General features: G+C 34.9%; 2 protein-coding genes across 3 annotated transcripts; both read right to left on the reverse strand.

Annotated features, from left to right (window-relative positions):
• On the reverse strand, positions 12–1,052 carry LOC109948341 (uncharacterized serine-rich protein C1E8.05). The gene is made up of 2 exons (XM_020561132.1): positions 803–1,052; positions 12–532 (listed from the first exon to the last, which is right to left on the reverse strand). The coding sequence occupies exons 1-2, from the start codon at positions 932–934 to the stop codon at positions 419–421; spliced, it is 246 nt and encodes an 81-aa protein (XP_020416721.1). The 5' UTR covers positions 935–1,052; the 3' UTR covers positions 12–418.
• LOC18766049 (riboflavin synthase) lies at positions 10,643–12,893 on the reverse strand. Of its 2 annotated transcripts, none has more exons than XM_020560613.1 (2): positions 11,886–12,893; positions 10,643–10,917 (listed from the first exon to the last, which is right to left on the reverse strand). In XM_020560613.1, exon 1 carries the CDS (start codon positions 12,749–12,751, stop codon positions 11,909–11,911), a length of 843 nt encoding a protein of 280 aa, XP_020416202.1. In that variant the 5' UTR covers positions 12,752–12,893; the 3' UTR covers positions 10,643–10,917; positions 11,886–11,908. The 2 variants fall into 2 exon arrangements, with proteins under 2 accessions (XP_020416202.1, XP_007198837.1); XM_007198775.2 differs by having other exon boundaries at positions 11,901–12,885.

Here is an 18,423-nt window from a genome sequence, read left to right on the forward strand (position 1 = left end):
GTCATGATTTACAAAATTTTCTCCTCAAAACGGTTACAATTAGAAAAAGGAAAAAAAAAACCATAAATTCATTTACATAATTCCTCTGTTACATGTGATTTTATGAAAAAACAAATCACCATACCATATGACTTTGGCATCCAATCCAATCATTAGTCCACTGGCAACATTTAGTAAAAGAAAGAAAGGAGACCAGAAAACAGGGGAAGATAAATTAATTCCACATGAAAGCTAGCCCTTAACTTAAAGTTACAATTCCTCTGTTTCTAGTACTAATTTCATCTACCCAACGATTGAAAGTCCTATCTTCAAGTTGTTTCCTGAAGATGGATCAAAAGCGAATCATCAAAAGGCAAAAATATATTTAGATTTGAAGAAGATGGATCTGTGAGGCTTGATGAGTTGAGACCAAATCTTATTATCTATGAGCAGTGACCAAGGTTTCAATAAATCTCAAGCCATCGAACCTCGGAGCAAATTTTTCTGTGGAAGGTGATGGATTTTCTTGATTTCTCTTAGAAGAGACAGCCTCCTACAAAATCAAACATAAACAGATCAGTTTCTTACTTCATGGGGAAAAAAAAAAGAGTAGAAGTTGGGTGCTAGAGAGTTTCTCTTTTTGCTCAAAATTCCAGATTTCAATGATTTTCTTTTCTTTTCTTTTCTTATTTTTTTTTTCTCAGCAACCAAACAGAGCAGAACCCAAGAAAAATAGGAGCAGCCAATATAGGCTAAACACTATGTGAACAAAATTGAACGTCCCAAGAAAACCCAGAATTCGAATTAAGGTTTTTTTAATTACCTGATTAGAAAATCGCATGGTTGAATTAGACACAAAGCTTGAAGAAGAAGAAGAAGAAGAAGAAGAAGAAGCAGCGAGAGCAGTAGCAGAAGCGGCGGCGACTGAGGCTGCTAAAACACCAGGCTTCTTCATGACGGCTGAAGATGGTGTAAGCTACCGAGATCTCTGGACAGCCTAGAACTTGGGAGACTGTTTGTTTCGGCGTATAATGAATGAGAAAGTGAGAGAAAGCAAAACTGTGGGCAGTTGGAGGGGCTTTGACGGCATATATATATAGTGGTCGACCGTGGTCAGTGGTAATTTCGAACGTTTACGCGGCAACGATGCCCAACTTGGGTTTCGACATTCCAAAATTGCCCTTTGCAGTCTTTTTTCACATATTTGCAATTGTCTTAAATGCCCTCGTATTTTGAAAATAGTATTCAAACTCTTGCATTTGAGAACAACAGTGAAAGGCTGGTGTAACTATTTCTTTTTGTATAATTGAATCCTTTATGGATCCGAATTCATGTCATGGGGTCCAGATTTGATTATTGAATGCAAAGACTAACGCATTTTTTTGTGTCATTTGGGGAGGGATTCGAGTTAAGATTTCTTTTAATACGAACTATTATTGGCACTTTAAAAAAATTATCATACACTTATTCTTTATAAAAATACGAGAAGAAAATTGTACTTAAATAAATATACAATGACTTTTTGACTTGTAAATAATAGTTTACTGTAAAAAAAAATTATAATTATAATCTTTCAATTTCTAGTGTTCATGTGTACAACGGACTTATATGAGCATAAGTTGAGTCCAACCAATATAGCTTGAGTGCAATTGTGAGTGAAAAGTATCAACCGAACTCATCTAATTCAAGCCTAAGAAATTGGGATCACGACCTTATTTTCTCAAAAGTTTACTTAAGAGAATGCAAATGCAACATATGTGTGTTTTGTTAGTTGGTTAGGGAAGTGTAACCGTCTCTTTGGAATTGAGTTTGAGTTCTCTCATTCTCGTATATTAGAGTATTTAGAATATTTCCTTGTAAAATAAATATACAAATGCATAAATCAAGCCTGATTAAAATTATATAATTAAATAACTTGATTGGACCATTGCAGTACAAAAGTATTGATATTTGCATTAAAGAAAAAAAAGATAAATACATTGAATTCAAATGATTCATTGAATCTAATTATTTCAAAGACAAAATATTGCATTGAACTTAAGTATTTCAAACACATTGCAAATTAATCTGTTAGTAGAGTATAACTCAGTTGGTTGATATCTTCCACCTTCACCTATGTGGGTAGAGGTTCAAAATCTCTAAGCACCTAATGAATATTTGTGTAATCCATCAATCATTTATACTCACAAATATATATATATATATATATATAAATATATATTAATCTAGCATTGTTTTCAAAATCGAAATACTTTCTTTTCAATAATTTCAACAAATGGATCATTATATTATGTGGATTTATATATAACACTTGTTTGTTCTTTATTTTTGTTACTTAACCCATTAATCATTTCAACCAATCTCATTGATTGATTATACTTGATTATATTTACTTTCAAAAAATGGGTATGGTATAGATTGTAGTCCATACAACCCATTATCTAGTTCTGTTCTTGAGATTAAGTCTATACCAAATAAATAGTTTAAGTGCCCGTTTGACATTACTTATTTAGGGTGATAAGTAATTTTTTTTAAAAAAATTTGGGAAACCTAGCCCGTTTGGTAAACTATGAAAATCACTTAATGTTAAAAATTGTTGTGAGAAAAAGCTATAATAAAAAATAACTAATAAGGTGCTTTCATTTTTTGATTATGCAGGAATCAATTTCAAAGATGTAAGCCAAACTGCTTTCTTTCACAACAAATCTAACAACGATTATTTTTACAACACAGTAATGTCAAACTGACAAAGTCTCATAATTGTATCTTCTTTCATTTGGTCCAACTTGTTATTTGAGAATTTTTTTTGTTCATTCAATTGTGATAGTATCTTTCCTTCTTCCTTTTTTCGAACCAATTTATCTTTGCTATGCTAACCTCATCTTCCAAGTATCCACCACAGGAAAGGAAAAACGAAAAGACAAGAGTGAGGTTAGTTTATTGACCGAAAATAAGAAAGATTGAGGTTAGTTTCGTAATAGGGGAAAAGTCGATCTAGAAAGGCAAGAATATTGGAGGGGCAATTTGGTAATGTGGCAATCAGTTTTAGGTATTTCTGCGGCACGTCGATGTTGATTTTTTCGAGATGAAGTTAGCCCTGATAGGCTGATCTTTTCTAGTCGCACTCAATTATCTCCGGCCACGTGAATGATCCAGATTGTACCATACGAGCACCACTAGTTTCGCAACGTAATTAAAGGCCGATTTCTTTGGAACGAAGATGTGTGGCGTGGGCGGAGTGGGGCTGACAGTTTGGAAGCAATAAATGAAATTACTATTTTAGCCCCCCTCTGATTGACATTATTACCATACACTTCGTTTTCATCCCATCAGCACATTTTTTAAATTTTTTGAGACCGGCCACGTCAATTATTATTGGTTTTTTTTTTTTAAATGTTCGGTGATGAATGCTTGAATATATTCAATTTCTTGTTTAATGATTCAAGTCCTCAACTTAACAAATTAGAAGGATTTAGGTGGGATTAGCTAGGTGAAATCAGTGTTCTAGTGCTTTATAATCTTTGGTTTCATTTTTTACATTATTTGCCCGTTCTTATTTAGATTTTAAATCATAATAATTCTCTTATTGTTTAATTCAAATATAATTAGGAATAAATCACTCCAGTATTTAATAGATTAACTTGATCCCTATTAGAACGATACTCTATTTACTACTATACTAATTTGAGCGTTATTGTACACATGCAATTAATCACATTAGATCACTCCTACTCTCTCCCACTCCTACTATCATATCTAGAATCCATGTCCACGCTCACGAAGCAATTCATTTTGCTTTATCTTGGTTACCTTCAAACTTTTCAAGTATTCACAAAGCAATTCATTATAACCATACACTATAGTTCATAGTTAAAGAGGAATGAATTTTTATATGTAATAAGTAATGTTAAGCTAGGTTCTAGAAAACATAGCAAAGGAGGGTGCAAATCTTGCAATTGCCTTAGGAAACTCATGCGTGAACAATTATTAGGAAACTCACGTGTGAATAATTATAGTGTGGTATTAGCATATGGTCACATAGTGTAATTTGTCTACATGCTATAATATAAGTGAATATTTATTGATATTATACCCTAAAAGTGAAAAATATGAATCATGTCATCTATTCATCTCATAATACGTAAACGAGTTAGACCACATCACTGTATTACATTACCATTCAATAATTCATCCATGTGCGATAAGTGTACAACTTTTGTATATCGTCCCAATGTATCAACTTTTGTATATATTTTTTTAAACTTGAAAATGACCAGAAAGTAGCTAAGCTAAATAGTTAAATTGAAACGTACTATTTAATTGAATCCCATCACTATACAATATACTTATAGGTAAAATCTTTTCTTGAATGGACTAATGCAATTTCTCACTTCGTTAACAAAAGTTTAATTTTGTAGCTTTAAAAAGAATATTATAAAATTTAATTTATTATGTGTGCACATATAGTATATACAACAAGTATGAATATTTATAGGAAGAGTTGGCCAAAACTTTGACTAATATAGATTTGGCAAGAGGCAAAAGACAAATAAAAAAGCTGCATATGCCAAAAACTAAAAAGAGCTTCTAATTTTTTTATATAATATATACTAGCCCCTTGACACATGCTCACGCATGTGCCAATTGGTTTTCTTTTTTATTTTTATTTTTATTTTTAGAATTAAGAAAAAATAACAGGGTAGTTATGTTCCATAAAAGTAGGACCTATTATCTTATTTTGTTTTTAATTTTAATTTTTTTAATATTAAAAAATGTGAATTTACGATATTATCCTCATTTAATTAATAATTTCAATTCTTAATATTTGAATTAACAAAGGGCATTTCCTGGTATTTTGAATGTTTCACCATTCTCTGCCTTTTGCTTTATATATATAGATTATATACACACATTACTGCTATTAAATCTATTATATATATACACAACAAGCATGACTCTTTCTGAAAAAATTAGCCGACACATGAAAATCTATATAATTATCATTTTATAATAAAAAGATGAAAATCAATATGTTCTACCCAAAATCAGTACTCATTTTAAGTCTTTTATCATTCTCTATTTTTCTTCGTGAGATTTTTGGAGCTCCTTTTTTGGGGTACAAATGTTTCAATCAGCTAGAATTTTCCAGCCAATGGGCTTTACGAGAATAATTTAAATATGTTACTCACGCAAGTATTATCTAAAGAAATTTCACCTTCAGGATACCAAAGTGGGGTCATCAATGGCATGTCAAAATCTATGATGGAACAAAATACTTTCCATATATGGCCTAGCCCAATGTTGGAGAACCATGATGCAATTTAACCAAGACACACTATAAAGCATCAGGCGAAGAGCTGCCTAGCAGGCGCTGTCCTCTAAGCCGAAGAGCTATTATTTGGCACGCAAATTGCCTCATAAAAAACTCAGATATAAATTTGTCATGTGTAGTTTATAAATGAGAGAAAGAAGTGAGGAATCCTCTTTTCGACTCTGACTCTCCCACTCCAGTTGTTGCTTTTCTTTCTGTTACTTCGAAAGTAGCTGCTTCAGCTTCAGCCACAATAATAGAACTCAAATAATGTTCAATTTTTAGGAGCATAACTGACGCAGCGTGGCAATTGATCGGTTAAAATCTTAGCCTAAACATGTAACTCTAGAATGCATTAGGAAGATATGAGAAAATCTAAAGGTTTAATTGATAAACTGGAATAACAAAACATAATCCTAACCACCGGTAAAGTATGTTTAAATACTCCTAGAAACCCTAGGTATTACAAAAGAATTAAAATAGGAAAATAAAAAAGTTTCCAAAAACTGTACAAACTTTAAAATTGAATTTCGGGCAAATAAATGATCTCGGATGCTCGAAAAGTACATACATCATGGCAAAGCCATGAATCATTCTCTTCGAATTGACAGGTCATGGGCCCAATTATGAGCTCCCATATGCACTTTACTCGATTTGTCTTTATGCGCGCGTCGCTCCAACTCCTCTTCAATTGCTTCCGCCATTCTACATCAGTAACTTACATATAACGAATTTCATACCAACATGTCTATAAAACTCAACACGCGACTGTCGCAAACACACATTGATTAGATATGAAACTCGGTGTTTGTAAGTTGTTCTATGAAGGCGAGAATCATAATCATTTAATACATTAATTTGCAGAACGCAACAATTCTCCTTTTGAAGGGTCTTCATTGATGGAGTATATTTGGTTAAACATTTATCTACATAGCAACAACAAAAATATTTTATAAGATGCCATTGTTTCAATGTACCCCAACAACATTTTCGTTTTATCCATCATTCCTTGAAATCTAGAAGAATAATCATCCATTTTATTGCACAGAAGCAGCCTACAATTAGTAAAATTCAGAAATTAAATTTCCAAACAGCTCAAATAATATCCTAACTTCATGTTGGTTTTTGAAAATTGAAACCATTAATCTAGCAAATTTTGTATCCAGAATCCAACATCTGAAAAATACTTACCTTCTTATACGTAAAAATTCAAATCAGAATGATCAAAACAGCTCAAATAAACTGATATATTCGATATGTAGAAACCCGTAAAATCCTAAATCATATTGAATTATTTTAAAATTCTAAACAGAGAGAGATGAGATTGATAAATTATTCATACCATACATGATTCAGCCTAGAGGGAATCAAAATTAAAGTCCCTATCTTTGCCGACAAGACATGGATACTTGAGAGATTGCCAGATCCCCTAATATATGAAGTCAAACTCATTCATTAGATTGCCCAATGCCCATGTCTGGTCTGTACATGGATTGAGAATGCCATGCCAAATCAGTCTATTCTCCAAAGCTCAAGCAGCACGCGCATTCTCTCTTTTAAATGTTTTTATTGGGCGGCTGCATCTTCACGTTGTTGGTATACTTTTGTCGGACATGACACATCATTGATCGTCATTTTGTTTTGGTCGAGATCTAAACACCCAAAGGAAGCAAAGAAAAACAAAATAATAATAATAAAATAAATTGAAGGAAGAAAGCATGCGATCCAACAAGATATTCTTTAATCGAAAAATCATGTTCATATAAAGGGTTTGTAGATAAAGTGATTAAGAGAATTTATCCTTACAACCGAGGTCTTAGATTTGATTTATTTTTATTTTTATTTTTGTCAAAGTTAGGAAGAGGGAGGGAGAGTTTTCTCTCACACACACTACCAAGATGTTATGGGTTTTCAAACTTGAGACCACTAATATGCAAATCTAAGCCCTTGTATAAAAAATAAAATAAAAAATAATACCCATTTAAGTCATAAATACTAAATACGGTAGTTCGAGTATTTATAAATAAGGTCATTCTCACATGATATAGTTAGGGGTGGTTGCGGTTCGGTAATCGTAAATTTTTGCCCAAACCGCAAACCGACTGACTATTTGCGGTATGATGATTTTTAAAACCGCAAACCGACCAAACCGCAAAAAATGGTCGGTTACTGTGAATTAGCATTTTAAAACCGCAAGTTCTTTTTGTGTCATAAAAATCCAATCTTCCACATTTTAAGCCTAGTTTTGATGCTTCTCTTGAAGTCTTTTGTGTTCAAGCATACTTTAACCCAAAAATATAAATTCACAACCTCCTCAACTTCTCAAGCATTTACAACCTAAAGAAAATTAAAGTTACTATTCCAAGCATTCCAATTAAAGTTAAACTTCTCAAGCATTCACAACCTTAACTTCTCAAGCATTCCAATTCCAAATCCTTTAAAGTTACAAACCAAAAGGAAAATGCAATGCAATGCAAAATGAATTAAAGTTACAACCCAAAGGAAAAATCTAATTTAAAGTTAATTAAAGTTACAAACTAAAAGGAAAATGCAATGCACCAATGTTACAAACTCAAGTGTTGGTGGTGGTGAGTGGATTTGAAGGACCCCGTTGTGTTGTTTGAGCACCAATGCTATCTACAAATAAAACAACATAAGTTTAGTACATTTTATTATAAGAAGAAGCACAACTAACATAAGCATAAATAAACTAATTACTTACTAGATAAGTGGTCTTGTTATACAACGGCTACGATTAAACAATAAAATGCAATTTTTATTTTTAAAAAAATATAGTCGCAGTTTGCGGTAACCGCAAATTGTGAAAATCAAATACCGCAACGACAACCGCAAATGCAGTTCGGTTCTTCATACTGCAAATGCGATTTGGTTTTCCACGATTGCAATTCCATTGCGGTTAAATGTCAGTTGATTTTTGCAGTTTTCGGTCAAAAATGCCACCCCTAGATATAGTAGTGTTTTATTTCAACACTAAATCCACTCGTGTGTACTTATTTATTCTTAATAAGTAAGATATTGAAATATATGATACACCTCATTTGTAAACAAATGGTTTAATGAGATAAAATCCCCATACCAACCAATTACTATTAATTAAGTAGACACAATATCCGTGGTTAACTAGAATTGGATCAGCCAGTAAATAGGGTTTTTATATAGCCACAAATAACTTGTGTCTATCTATTGGGGGTGCTTTATGTACTTGACCTTTATTTTATAGTATCAGAAGCAAATTTCGGTGGTGAAGGCACGACGAACTTGTCATTGTCTCACCTTTCGGTTCAGATGGAGACAAATGAATTCTTGGAAGTATGAAAAGCTCTTTTTTTCTTTATCTAAACTAACAGCAAGTCAAGCCGAAAAGCAGCTCGACCCAAAAAAAGCCATATAGCTAACAAACAATACAGTAAAGGAGAAGAGAAGCAAGCAGAGTTGTTTACCAAAGTAGTTGGATAGTAGAAGACCTACGGTTAAAGGAAGAAGATAACTTAAGAGTTTTTATTTTACAAAAGAAGGGCAGATTGTGTTGGCGTTTTCTTGTCAATTCTGCTCTAAAAACACTGGATTGTGCAAATTGAGTGGTTGGTTTTGGCAATTGTGCAAATGGAGTAGTTGAAGTAGAATCCTCCCATAAAACAAATTGTTCAAATTGTGCCTGGCAATTGATGTTGAGCAAACTGTCTACAAGGACATGATTATGTTGACAACATTGTAGACCACATCACTAGTAAAGTTGTAATGAAGCCTAATTGGATGCCCAATATCAGGCTAATCCCACCAAATGGAGAAACACTTATGTAGAATGGGAATATCAATGTCTTGCTTTTTCGACTAATTACGATATGCCACACGTGATAATTTTTACACTTGACTCCTTCATGACGGCTGAAGATGGTATAAGCTACCGGGATCTCTGGACAGCCTAGAACTTGGGAGACTGTTTGTTTCGGAGGATAATGAATGAGAAAGTGAGAGATAGCAAAACTGTGGGCAGTTGGAGGGGCTTTGGCGGCATATATATATATATATATATATGTATATGTAGTGGTCGACCGTGGTCACTAGTGAAGTTGTAATGAAGCCTAATTGGATGCCCAATATCAAGCTAATCCCACCGAAAGGAGAAACACTTGTGTTGAATAGGAATATCAATGTATTGCTTTTTCGACTAATTACGGTATGTCACGTGTGATAATTTTTTCACTTGGCATATCGTGATTGGCCAAAAATAACAAAACAATGCTATCCCTGTTTTACACAAGTTTTTCTACACCGAATGACATCTAAAAACAGTCAAAAGGATCACAAAAGAAACATTACTGGTACACCAAAATTGAAATTGTCCAACAGGGGGTTGAACTGGACCTCATAAAATAGAACAAATATTTGGCAATATTTTGCTCTTTTTTGTCTTTTGATATTTTACCCCTAATTTATTTAAGGCTCAATTTATCTAACCTAAACCAATAGATTTTCTCTGGTTAATTTAATGGTTCTGGCAACACATTTGATATCATTACTTGCACCAAAATTAATACATTCAACATAATTAGTACAAGATTAGGTGGTTCACCAAACTCGCCTACAAACCAACCATCTGCCTTTGGATTGGCTTTTAGATTTGAGATTTACTGGCCCATGGAGCCAAGCCCTAGCCTAAGGTGGGTATTATCAGTGTAAAAAGAATGTGCCTAAAAACTAGATAGATTAAGAAAGGGAGAAACTAACCTGAGCCCTACACTTTTAACAGAGAGGTGAGCTATATTGCCCATTGAGCTTCCAACAAACAGATGCAAGCTTTTAATGGCATGGAACCACAAGATTTGTTCTCCACTTATAAATAGGAAATTAAGGAATAATCTATTTAACCTTTTTTTTTTCCTACATCAGGAAAATGAGAGTCTAATGTGTACATCAAAAGGGTTATGGAAAAAGATTTAACACAGAAAAATGCAAAGCAGGCAGCAATATAAGAATGGGAGCTCGAATATCATAAAAGCACGAATCACGAATCGACACAAGTATAAGACATTCTGGTGCAGAGAAGGAATTGACTGAAACTGTTAATCACTCATAATAAACATAGATCAGTTAACCATAGTGAGAAGAATATGAAAGGAATCTTCATCAGAGCCAGTGCAGAATGGTTTTCTTAAAGTGCATTTTAGGGGAAAAGATACTTGAGGAGGGTTACACTCTGTTCGTGCGTGTGTAAACAGGGGAGCCATAAACGTCTGTTTGTGTGCGCACGTGCATGTGTGTTATTGCTGAATTAGTCTGCAAAACAAAGATTTCAGCTAGAGTCTGTTGCTGAAGTAGTCCTTCACAATATGGTGGTTACAACCAAATGCCAAATTTATTTCTTTTTTATCTTCAGAAACCACACATTTTTACATGAATCAAATGCTGAACTTTTATTGAATGTGGACCTTTTATTAAAATCAAAACCACTAAGTCCTTATGGAGAAGGTGTACAGAACGCCAATACAATAAAGCTCTAACTATCATACAACAAAAAACTAAACAGCTCTCTTAGAGTCAGCGATCATGACAGTTACTATCCAAACAACAAGTGTGGTCGTGTACAAAACTGCACCAGTGATGACCTTGCAAAGAAAATGAGAAAAAGAACAGTAAGAAACTTGACAGCATTAGAGAACTTTATATTGCTCAAATAAAGACTCTTTATGATTAATCCGTTGAAAGACAGATAATACCCCTAGATCTTTGTAATAGAAATTACTTGCTGCATATTTTTTTCTTTTTTCTTTCCCCCAAGCTCGTATCAGTGCAAAAAATTTCATTTTTACATGTCACTTGGTAAACCATTGACTGGATTTGGCAGACACTGAGAAACTTAGTAATCTAATGCATTCTTAATTTTCACTTATTAGTTAAGCACAAGAAAGAATAAACAAAATTCCATTAGAGTTTCTACAATAAAATGTTCAACATGATGATTGCACATTTAGAAACTATATCGAGCGGCAAGAAAATCTCTGATTTTTTAAAGGTAGTCCATTCATTATCTGAAATACGATTCGTATAAACATTAACTGAAATTGAGATAAAACGAGATTATTTTGTTCTGTTTTTCTTATTTGCTTTCGTTTGTTTTTGTTCTTGTAGTCAAGCCTTAAGTATCTAACTTACTAAAGATCAAGTTAACTAACTCAGAAAATCCTTCAATCAAACTCTACTCAGAAAACTATGCCAGTCACTGCTTAGGGTAAGCTATCAATCCATTTCACAATGATCAGTTCCATGCCAGAACACCACATTTAGACGCTCCTGTTTTCAAGCATTACGTCACCCCTTCAAAGTTTTCTCTAAGGATCATCCTACTCAATACACATATCATTCCTGCAACTCTAGTATTCTTTATTTGATAGAAAAGGACATGCCCAAAGAAACTCACAGCTGCTTACTAAAAACAGAACTAAAAATCAATCCGAATAACAGAAAACCACACAAATCTGCATATCGTAAACACTACAAGACTAGAAAAAGCATGCATTACAAGAGGTAATAATACATAGGCTCAAATCAGGAGAGCAGAAAATAAACAAATTACCTATAAATTGAGTACCTTAAGGGTCATGAAGATTTGATTGACTCAACAAATCCACTGCTGAGGAGCCTCTCCACATACTTGCCGAGTATATCAACTTCCAAATTCACCTTTTGCCCAACCTTCTTCAAGGGAATCACCACGTTCTGCTGAGTATAAGCCACCAACATGAAATTAAAGCTGTCTTCTTTATCAAACACATCCACCACAGTCAAACTAGTCCCATCCACTGCTATAAACCCTTTCGGCACCACATACTTCAACAGCTCCTTTGATGCCTTCACCTTGATCCATAGAGAATCCCCCTCAGGATCCATTGACACTATCTCCCCTGTGCCATCCACATGACCCTGCACAAAGTGCCCACCCATTCGGCTCGTGGGCTGGACCGCCCGCTCCAGATTCACAAGTGACCCCGGTTCGAGCTCGATCAGAGACGTCTTCCTAAGCGTCTCGGGCGACAAACCGACGGTGAAATCGGACAATTGGGTGTCGAATTCAGTCACCGTGAGGCACGTCCCGTTGACGGCAATGCTATCGCCGAGGTGGACGCCCTCGAGGACGGTTTTGGCGCCGATTTTCATGTCGAAACCGCCGTTTTCAGCGGTACCCAGTTGCTTGATTTGACCCATTTCCTCGACAATTCCAGTGAACAGGCATCGGATTGTGTTTCGAGGTGGAGATTTGATATGTGCATGGGGTCTTTGGGTGGAGATGAAGAGGGTTAGGGTGGATGGTTTGAAAATGGCGTCGAAATTGCAGTGGGTTCTGGAAGCGACACTGTGGAACTTATTCAGGATTGACATTTTCCGAACAGAGGGTTCAGGGGTTCTTGAGGGTAAGCTGAGAGACGCTGAAACTGCTGCCATTCTTGTTTGTTTCCGAGGAAAGTTGGGATCTTTTGAGTTTTTAAATTTTGAATATTCGGTGAAAAGGCTAGTAAAACCCTAAAACCCAAAAACCCAATTGGCTCACAATTAGCTCATTGACTCATATTCCTGGGCAATTAAAAAAAAAAAAAAAAAAAAAAACTCATAATGAAGAAAAGCCCGAATCCTACATTTTTCCGTCCCCAGAGTTCAGGTTCATTTTTTTTAACAAGTGTTTTACAAAGGGGCTATTTAGCCAATTTCGATTTTTAAAATTTTATTTCTCATAACAAAAATGGTGAATCCACAAACGTGAAAATCAGAAACAAAACCGCAATTTTAGTTAAGAGATTTAACTATGTTCAAAAGAAGAAACATGAACGTCTCTTCAACAAGTCAGCCCTGGGCCTAAGTTCTCGAGGGCAACAACTTAGGGCATCTCCTTTTATGAAAGAGCCAAGGTTTTTGTGTTGAGTTGATTATCGAAAAAAGTTGTGTGTTTTGCCTTTGTGTTGAGTTTATTGTTGAAGAAAGTTGTGTGTTTTGCCGTGAAGTATCCTATCCTTTTATATGAGTGTAACCCTAGCATAGAAAAAGTAATCTTCTATTAGGTCACAGTCAAAATCAGATCACAATTAATTAGAATCAATTATCTAATTGATTGTCTTCGCCACCAAATAATGGCCGAGAATATCCACTTAATTTAGGTAATTATCAATTAAATAATAATTTCCTTATATTAGCCATTTTACTGGATCAGATATCCAATTAATATTAAAGTTCAAGCCATAGACTTGGCCCAATACACCTTAAATATTGAATATGTAATAAGCAGGCCTAAACAGGCTGCTGATCAATTAGCTAAGAAGGGGCATGGGTATAATAACTCTTTTATTTGGTTTAGTAATTTTCCTGTGAATGTAATTACTATATTTTACTTTGATATGTATGGAAATAAGATCCCAAGGAGATCTCATTTGTAATGTATTTTTTTAATAAATAAAAAAAACTAATTTGAACTAACTAAAACAATAAACTAAATTAATATTTAAAACAGAAAAATTAGGTATTAGACATAACTATCCTTATTAAATAGCTTTTAAGACATAGAGTATTTCTGTTTGGGTTTTAATACCTACTTATCAAATTTTGTTTTAAATTTGGCCAAAGAGGAGGCCCAGATTGGTTAGGCCTGTCTAAATTATAAACACAAAATACCTCTCTCTCTCTCTCTCTCTCTTAAGCACAGGGGTTGTGACGTCAAAGTGGTTGTGACTCCATACAGCGCGTCATTGAAGATGGCCAGATCCGGCAGAGAAGGTCTGAGACCGAAGGGCCAGAGCCGATCGCTGCTAATGTTGATGCCTCTTAGCTTTTCCATGAGCTTTTCTCTGACTGGTATGGTGAGGAACTCCGGATCTTTATGCTCATAATTTATTTTATGACATTTTTGTTCCTGTCAAGATTATAACATTTAATTTTTTTTTTCTAGAAACTATAGTGCAGTATTTGAACGTCTCATTCTTCTTGTTTTTGCATCTCTATGCAGTACTTATTGGGCTGTGTCTGACAGGACCCGACCCAAATTTCACTTTGGAATCCGAGCCGAACCCTGTGCGTGTCTGACACTTGGCGGGTGTCGAGCACAAATGACCTATTTTCCCTTCTAATCAAAATATAATTATCTCAAGTTTGACTTCTGCCAAAAATTCGGCAGAGTCTCCCCTGTAAATTGAACATTTCTCGAAATTTTCACATGTCAATAAACGTTTATATAACCCAAACGTTTAGCATATATCAATTTATAACCAAGAATTCAAGCATCACAACAGTCTGGCCACATGCCTCAATGAAACGAATAAATCATTCTACTAACAACATTAAATTCAATTTCTTAAAACATTCCCAGAACAATGCTAGATTTCATAATAACTTAGCTGGACTACCTTTAATTACTTGACCTCGTGGCTGCACCTAGAATCTTAGGTTGCCTACATACCCTTAGTAAGGGATCAGGCCACACATAGTTCTCATCTTCTATCTCAGCTTCCTGTTCCAAGCTTTCTGGCATTACTCATATGACAATATATAATTAAATGAAGGAATGAAGCATTTAGATTCAAGAAATCACTCTTGGAAAGCCATAACTATTAATTCCTCATGACACCATTGGTGACACGTCCTGCCTTGTAGTCCTCGCTCCACACAGTTCGGACATCTCTACGACCTGTGGGGCAAAATATGCTAGAAAAACTTAAGCTATTTAATACCATATAAAATAATAAAAGATAAAGATAAATAAACATACTAAAATAAAATAAAATAAAATAAAGTAAAATGAGTTAAAGATTTATAAGCTCCGAAGACCCTTGTATCCTTCTATTGAAACTCACGTAAGGTTCATAAAAATAAAATAAAAATATATATATTTATATATATCAACAACTTAATTAGAATCTATATGTATGTTTCCATCTATAACTTGTAAAACAAATGCGACGCTTAAGAAAATAATGGTGATCGTATAAAATCCTCAATTTAGTTTAAAAGCATCTTAAAATCTAAATTCTCTCCACCTAGGCATACCCCCATTCCTGATCCGTCAATTCCATTAATACCGTCAATTCCGTTAATACTGTCAATTCCAATAATAATTCGTCAATTCCAGTATTAGTCCGTCAATTCCATCCTCGTAGGCTTCGGAAATACAAAGTTAACCGAGCCGCGTCCTCGCAGGTCTCAGAAACATAAAGTTAATCGAGCTGTGTCCTCACAGGCCTTAGGGGACCATTAGTTAGCTTGAGCCACAGTCCTCGCACCACACAATTCAGGCGTCCCCGAAACTCATGGTACATTGTCATAAATGACAAATCCATTTCCAAAGGCAATTAGGGGGTAACTCCTGAGGTGGGTTTGAAAACCATATTCTGAAACTTATCTCCAAGTTCCTCTTGTTTCACAAACCTTGCTTATATTCTCTTCTCAATTTTTTAAAAATCAATTCTCAATATTGCATAATCTCTAATCATCGAAAATATCCTTTAAGTGTACCATCACATACAATAATACACCTCCAAATACAAAATAACATATATATATATATATAATTTAGCAATCCATATGTATACAATCATATATACACACTCCATAGTCATATAATTTCATAATAAGTGATATGGTAATCTAATCCATGAAATTAATGCCATTACTAACCAATGAACACTCACACATGTTTCCACATGAATCCCATAAAATACTGTATTCCATAATCATAAAATCTGTAATAGAGTACATGTATGAGTCTCCGGACCGATCCTATGCCCATTTAAACCTTTCGGATGATTGGAACGGTCTAAGAAGACCCAAGAACCGATAAGCAATAAATTTCCCAAAAAGTCAACTTCGGACACCATGGGGTCCACAACCTCAAAATTCCGATCCGAGAGTTCCTAGAGGTTCTAACATTCCTAGGACATATGTCCCAAGAGTTGGGTCTCGATCAGATGGTCGGATTGATCATGATCGCACGATCGGATGGTTACTGTAACCCTAGACCTAGGTTTTGCATTTTCGGAGTATCCAGGACTCCGATTTACGATCTGTCAGATTCTAAACGATCCTGAGAATACCTAAATTAACATATATGAAATTAACTACGAACCAACAGCTCAAACTTATTGGACCTGAAAATCGCACAATAGGCGAGATCCGTTTGGGGTTCAAACGTTATCCGAATTGAGATCCGCGAATTCCTACGCGCTCATGAAGACAAAGAGCTCAATTTAGGACTGAATATGAATCCCACTATGTTGCCCATGTGCCACCACACTCACTAGCATCGCGTGGGTGGCTTGATCAATTTACCCCAATCGAAAATACTCCAAACCGCCGGCCCAAACTCCTACTTTAAGTATAACACCCTATTTGGAACCACTTTTATTCTTGGACCTACCCCAAAAAGTGGCCAGAATAGCAATCCCAAAATCGACAAAACTTTGAACCCAAAATCGAGCTATCAATGCTAGAAATTTCTAAAACGCTACCCAACCATCAACTAGAGCTTGCAAAATGGATGAAATTCCATACCTGGTTCTTCAGATTTGGTGGCCGGATGACGGTGTACGACGCGGGCGAAATTCCAGCAAAACAGACCAGATTTCTCGGCTTGCCCAACGAGATTTTGACAGTGGTTGGGGTTGGAGTGGGCTGAGGTTGACGGCGGAACGACACCGGTGAGTTTGAGTCCAGTCTGGCGGGTCGAGTGATGTCTGGTGGTGGCGGTCGTGAGAAACAGACGGGGAAGGGGGTATTGCAGGGGGAGAGAGAGATTAGGAGAGAGAATACGTTTTTTTTTTAAAATGACTTGGCAAATTACCATTTTGCCCCTCAACATATTTGATCGTAATTTCTTCGTTATAACTTCGATTCGAGTCCACTACGTGTCTACGAACTCGTTCGGTCGCGCTTTAAGCAACGGTACAAGCGGAATTTTCGAACTTTTTCCCGGTAAAAAAAAGTCAACATTTTCTCAAATAATTTATTATAGGGGCAAAATTGTCTTTTCTCAGAATAAATTAATAAATAATAATTAATTAAGGATCGGGTTGTTACAATATCTTTGGAAATTCCTGAAATGTTGAAATGTTGAAATGTTGAATACATGAATTTCAGTAGGATGACCAAACATCATGTCTTGAAATGTTGCAAAGAAAATTTTAGTTTAAACCAGTTCCTGGTTGTTAGGTTATTTCTAAACCAATATCATGTGCATTCTTTCAACACCAACTTAGGGGAATATGTGTATAAAGTAGATTGAGTGAAGAATACATAGAGAAATCAGAAGAGAGATTTCTGTTTCAATAAGATTAACCTTCTAGTTAATTATTGGATGCCTAAGTACACTTTGTTAGTGTAAGTATGAAAAACTTGATGAGAAATACATATACATAAACATACTAACCAAGAGAACCACTTTGATATTCTTCATTGTTAAAAGAACTTCAAGCTCCCCATGCTCCTGCAAATTCAAAAGGACACCTAATAGATCATTTGATGTGTCCTTGCCTGTAGTCTCGGCTTCTCCTTGCTGGCTTTATGCTCTTTGACAATGTGGTCAAGTATCTTGTCAATTTTCCTATTTTGCAAGGTCTTTATGTGATTCAAATTGCTGAAAATCTTACTAGTTGCAGTAATGTAGTTTTTGATTTTTAATTGTTTTGGGATGTTGCTTACTAGGTGTTGCATTGCATTTTATAATTTAATTTTTTGATTTTATTAGTTTTGGTTGTTTCTTACTAGTTGTTGGCATGAATTTTTTGGTTTTCATTTGCTGATTTGATTGGTTAAGGTCTCTTTTTACTATTTGCGGTCATGTAGTTTTTAGTTTTTAGTTATTTTGGGATGTGGCTTACTAGGTGCTTTCATATATTAATATCAAGTTCTCAAAGATTGTAGATTGATCATTGACAGGAAATCAAGTTTGAAAACTGCACTGCAAACAGTGGAAACTGCATTGTAGAAAGCGGAAACTGCAATGTAAAAAATGGAAACTGCATTGCAGATAACGGAAACTGCAATACATAAAAGAGAAACACGAATAACCTATTTTACGTTCTAGGTGGTCTTCAGTCCGATCCCCCTTCTCCCAACATGGCTTGAATTTAAAAAAAATA

The sequence above is a fragment of the Prunus persica genome, chromosome G3 (genome assembly GCF_000346465.2).
Source record: "Prunus persica cultivar Lovell chromosome G3, Prunus_persica_NCBIv2, whole genome shotgun sequence".
Lineage (NCBI taxonomy): Eukaryota > Viridiplantae > Streptophyta > Magnoliopsida > Rosales > Rosaceae > Prunus > Prunus persica.

Coding starts and splice junctions, on each gene's coding strand:
- LOC109948341 (XM_020561132.1), bottom strand. CDS start 934: ATGAAGAAGCCTGGTGTTTTAGCAGCCTCAGTCGCCGCCGCTTCTGCT. Junction 533..802: donor CCATGCGATTTTCTAATCAG/GTAATTAAAAAA, acceptor TTGATTTTGTAG/GAGGCTGTCTCTTCTAAGAG.
- LOC18766049 (XM_020560613.1), bottom strand. CDS start 12,751: ATGGCAGCAGTTTCAGCGTCTCTCAGCTTACCCTCAAGAACCCCTGAA.